This window comes from Limulus polyphemus, unplaced genomic scaffold (genome assembly GCF_000517525.1).
Source record: "Limulus polyphemus unplaced genomic scaffold, Limulus_polyphemus-2.1.2 Scaffold4746, whole genome shotgun sequence".
Classification (NCBI taxonomy): Eukaryota; Metazoa; Arthropoda; class Merostomata; order Xiphosura; family Limulidae; genus Limulus; species Limulus polyphemus.
Genome location: NW_013670356.1, coordinates 28,222 through 34,008, shown reverse-complemented (window position 1 = coordinate 34,008; position 5,787 = coordinate 28,222). Strand labels below are relative to the sequence as shown.

General features: G+C 30.8%; 1 protein-coding gene across 3 annotated transcripts in view; it reads right to left on the bottom strand.

Annotated features, from left to right (window-relative positions):
• The window catches only part of LOC106471632 (zinc finger protein 37-like), a 39,730-nt gene that overhangs the window by 19,213 nt on the left and 14,730 nt on the right, over window positions 1-5,787 (bottom strand). For all 3 annotated transcript variants that reach the window (XM_013932244.2, XM_013932245.2, XM_022400250.1), the window contains exon 4: window positions 393-698. In XM_013932244.2, the coding sequence (XP_013787698.1) occupies window positions 393-698 (306 nt within the window). The remainder of the gene's footprint in view (window positions 1-392; window positions 699-5,787) is intronic.

The window sequence follows — 5,787 nt, the reverse complement described above, 5'->3', positions numbered from 1 at the left end:
ATATATATATATATATATATATATATATATATTGTATTTTTGACTAAATTTGTATGTCAATGTGACGTGCAGGTTTCAATAGATTTCTTCCATTGTTACAATCATTTTGAATGAGAACAAGATGAAGACCAATAGTGGTAGAAGAATCAAACATAAGAATTCAACTGCAAAACAAAATTAACAGAAAAGTAAAGCATTTCTGAATGAGACAAGGTAAACTGATATTGTATCTTATCTGAGTCATGAAACAAAAAGCAGCATAAAATTGTAATGGCATATGAAAAAGTTCTTATTTTTTAAAATCCCTCTCACATAAATAATTTCTGCTACCGTGTTACACACTCTTCCATTTTTTCTAATTATCTCACAATCAAGAGACAGTTTTCTCTTACCTGATTGTTTCCATCTCCACCACCACCTGCTGAGGTCTGGTCAGCTAAGTTGGCCATCATCTGTAGAGTTCCTTCATCACTGACATGAATCTCCTGACCATCACTGGTAACTAGTGTAGAGCCACCAGATCCCGATGATGAAACGGGAAGAGTTTGCTCAGTTTCTGTGCCGTCCGGCTGCCTCACTACCATACGTATGGTCTGTTGCTCGGTGGTATTCTGTTGGCTTACTACATTATGCACATGGGCAGCTTCATCTTGGCTCATTAATGCTGCTAATCCTTGACTTCTGTCTGACACAATTACCTTAAAAATTGGGAATGTTAATGTGTTATTCTATTTATAATGAAACTAGTTCTAATGAATGACTAAAAGAACTCTCTTTTATCCAAGAACTTAGCATCACCTAGTGGTTAGTGCTTTGAACTAGTAATTAAAAATTGAGGTTTTGAAGATCATCTGCATTTAGCAGTAGTCTACATCAACAAGACTCTTTACCTAAAATGTGCTTCAATCTGCCCAGCTGTAAAATTAGTACCAGCCAACAGCTGGGACCTAAGAAAAATAGGCATATCGTCTAGAGGAAATGTGACCTTTGAGACAAGTAAAGGATTTAAATAATTTAAAAAATGACATTTACTTCTTTTAGCCTTGTAGTTGACTTAATGGACATTATTAGCTGTGTTTGAGCATTCATCATTATATATCACATAATTCTTAACTGATTGATATCTATTATATGCTCATACAAGTTTTTATCCAATATATTGATTAAAAAAAAAGAGTCTTATGCATTGCAAAGGATTTTACTGAAGAGAAAGTGTTATACACACGTATAATAATAAAATTGGTGAAAATATGTAATAAATTTGTGCAAAATTAAGCCTTTTCATCACATAAAGTTTATTAATTATAATAAACCATGTTCGTGTCAACCTGAAACAGCACGTGTTACTGTTCATACGATCAGACCAATCTTCTTTTCTTTAGCTTGCTGCTTTAACATAACACTACATTCAAGCGTATCAGTAGTCTCTAGGGGCAGATTGACACTAATCATGATACACTCTTTTTGCTGTGATCTTTCTGGATAAGTGATAATCTACTGAACACACTTAGACCATACTTAAATTCTTGTTTTTGGTATGGTTTTATTTCATTAACATTTTTCCTGAAGGAAAACGCAGTATAAAGACGTATATAAAAGAAGGAACTGTAATTATACATTCATTCAAACATCCTACTCAACTTAAGAACATAAGTATGCATTTTATAAACTTACATGATATATTGTTGAAGTTTATCACTGACTGACAAGTAATATTTGTACTTGTATATTTTATCTTATTCTATTTTTGTTACTTGGACTGCAAGTTTTGTTGACTGTAGGGTAGCATAAAACGTCCTCTGTTTAGGTGTTAAAACATTCATGTAATCAACTATCTACTGTTATTTATTGTTGAAGTTTATCACTAACTGACAAGTAATATTTGTACTTGTATATTTTACCTTATACATTTTTGTTACTTAGACTGAAAGTTTTGTTGACTGTAGAGTAGCATAAAACGTCCTCTGTTTAGATGTTAAAACATTCATGTAATCAACTATCTACTGTTATTTATTGTTGAAGTTTATCACTAACTGACAAGTAATATTTGTACTTGTATATTTTACCTTATACATTTTTGTTACTTAGACTGAAAGTTTTGTTGACTGTAGGATAGCATAAAACGTCCCCTGTTTAGGTGTTAAAACATTCATGTAATCAACTATCTACTGTTATTTTTAGGTATGCATTTCGGAAGACACAAGTTGAACATCTAAAACAAAGGAAATATTCTGTAAAGGAAAACATACAGTTGAACTATTTAGAAACTACTATGACTGAGAGTGATAAAAATGACCAATTTCTCTATAACATGTTATACTTATGAAAAACCAAGAAGAAAGCATAGTAAAACACATTTTTTTGTACTTGTGATTATTATAATAATTTTTTTATTAAAAGTGTAAGTTCAATATAGGAAAACTTTTGTTGGTGTAATGATAAATAAAACATATAATTTAGACATGTTGAATGAGTATAATTATCTACATGAAATAATGTAGAAAATCTTCATTACTTATTCAAAATGCTTTTAGTGATTATTACATGTTAATGTAATTGTGGCATTAGGAAACTTGAATCAATATTTACAAATGAACATTTAATTCCAATATTCAATGTAGTGAACATTCATCAATTAAGCATGCTGTATTTAATGCAGGGACCAACAGCTAGCCCGTAGTGTAAAAGTTTTGTTTTTAGTCAAAGATGCTGATCAAATTTTGAACAGTTGTAAGGCTGGGACATCTTACACACCAATCTGAACATGAGGATTGTTATACAAATCCTTCATGTTCTAATAAGCAGTTTTTCATTCAATAAGTTTCAAATGCACAGTCAACAAAACAATTATTACACACACACATCAGAAAAGAAAGACATCATGAAATTAGCTAAATTACCATTTACTGATTACGTGAAGTGAATTTTCCCAACAAGACCTTTTTAAGTTATTACATTCATTATGGACTATCACAAACTTGAAAAGTGAGAAAAAAAACTGGCTAAATAAATTGTTTTTCAACAAAATTTACATAACTATCATGAACATGTCTATATTCTTGATTATATCACAATTTCATACCCTGTCCCTAGTGGATGAGCTGTGTTTGCATGATTAAAAACTAATAGCTAGAATGTTTTTGGCTAGTTATCCCATTTTATTTGACTCAACAAGGGTTTGTTCATGATCTATAATAGGCTGCATATCTGACCACCTTGGTCTTTGTTTAAAGAGGTTGAGAGCAATTCCTCTTCTTGAAGTGAGGTAATTTGCAAATGCAGATGGTGCTAAAGATTAACCTCTTCCTGGAGAGTTACATCACACAACTTTCAGGTGCTAAGTTTTATTATTCTACAATTATAAAAGCGTACAAGGCACGATGTTCAGTTGTCCAATGAAAGCTTCAGTAAGAGTGCTGAAAAATGGCAATAAAAAAGTAAAAAGCCAATTTAAAGTTTAACTTGGTTAATGTTTATGTTATTAATTAATCACATATGTATACTGTATTATATCTAAAGTGAATTACCTGCAGTAATATCACCCCCCCCCACCACACACACAAAAAAAAGTAATGGAATACTCAGTCTATCAGATAATTTCACTTTTCAGATGCAAAATTATAACCATCAGAAATGACATAAAATTAAAAAATCAGAGTGCATTAAACCCATAATGACCTGTATTTTAACACCATTCACAGTCCATGGTCGCTCATGGAAAGGAAATGGCTTCTACATTTTTAAATTTATTAGCCTACCTGACATCACACAGCTATTTACATTATAAAACTTAAGCAAATAAAATTCTAATTGACATATTTCTGTTATTTGTTTTCTAAGCATGCAATCAATTTTTGCAACCTACTAATATATCTATGATAATTATATAACAATGCAGAACAAAATCCATTTTAACTTCCTTGTGCTGTAGTTTCTAACCTATGAAAAAAAATTAGACCCAACACCTCAAAACTGGAGGTCAGTCTCGGTGAGTTACCGATGTATTCCAATAGCTATCACTCAACACTTACATACTGCTGATTCACCTTTGAATAATTCATTTTGATTTATCTTTTTATAAAACACATTTTTTAAAACAAATTACATGTGTCAGGTGGTATTATGCTGTTGGTTCAAAGGTATGACTCAGTATATAAGGCACTAAAAGGATGGAAACATTTTCAGACATTTTATAATTGGAAAAGATGTGTACAAAATGCAAAAATTTTAAATAAGTTTACACTTAATCTTAGAGTTTTATCTGCTAGGAACTTATCCATTAAAATTTGGCCTAAAACCAAAATTAAAGTTCCAGAGCTAAAATAAACTGCTGAAAGATGGAACAAATCATTGCACATGTAACTAAATTTCAAGTAGCTAAAATAAACCGCTGAAAGATGGAACACATCATTGCACATGTAATTAAATTTTAAGTAGCTAAAATAAACTGCTGAAAGATGGAACACATCATTGCACACGTAACTAAATTTTAAGTAGCTAAAATAAACTGCTGAAAGATGGAACACATCATTGCACACGTAACTAAGTTTCAAGTAGCTAAAATAAACTGCTGAAAGATGGAACACATCATTGCACACGTAACTAAATTTCAAGTAGCTAAAATAAACCGCTGAAAGATGGAACAAATCACTGCACACGTAACTAAATTTCAAGTAGCTAAAATAAACCGCTGAAAGATAGAACAAATCACTGCACATGTAACTAAATTTCAAGTAGCTAAAATAAACTGCTGAAAGATGGAACACATCATTGCACACGTAACTAAATTTCAAGTAGCTAAAATAAACTGCTGAAAGATGGAACACATCATGCACACGTAACTAAATTTCAAGTAGCTAAAATAAACTGCTGAAAGACGGAACACATCATTGCACATGTAACTAAATTTCAATAGCTAAAATAAACTGCTGAAAGATGGAACACATCATTGCACATGTAACTAAATTTCAGGTTTATCCATACCCAGACAACTGACTTCAAACACTCCTTTGCCATATGACACAAACAAGTAATGACTGAATTTCTCATGTACTTGATGTAGTATTAGTGGTATAAATTTTCACTGGCTTTCAGTATTACATGCTGTCTTAAATCAAATTTTCCTTTCTTTTTTATCATCTATGAATAAGTGTTGTAAACGATAATTATAACAAGTTTTTTTTCATTCTACGAAATAAGGAATGCAGAAAAGGTTGAAAAAGGTACTGTTGATAAAAAAGTGACGTGATAAGGTTGCCTTAGCAGGCATAGTAGATAAGATATTGAACAGCTTACATGTTTTGTATAATTGAGTGATATATAAAATTTTGATATTAAACAGAAATTAAATTAATTGTTTTAATATTTCACAAGTCTTACAGGAATGCATTATCAATACGTGTTCAAAACTGAATATTTTGGCACAATAATTAACATATTTTCACACAACATAAAAAAATAAACTTTGCTAATACCATGATAATCTAAATCTAAAAAAGAGGCGCCGTATGCTTCATTTCATTTAATGTACATCGGGACATTTATATGCTATTGAAAAAGAACAGTATACAACTTATACATAAATAAGCAGTATTTAAATTTATTATGATACTTTATTATAAACCTTGCTTAGCATGTAAATGTTTTTAACTTTTAACTGCTAAGAGTTGATTGTGTTATAAATCTTTCACTTTTTAACTCTTTCCATACAGGGTCAGTGGATTACACTTACTTTGTAAGCACCAAATAATTATAAGTATCCACACTGTAACTTTTAATGTGGAGAGT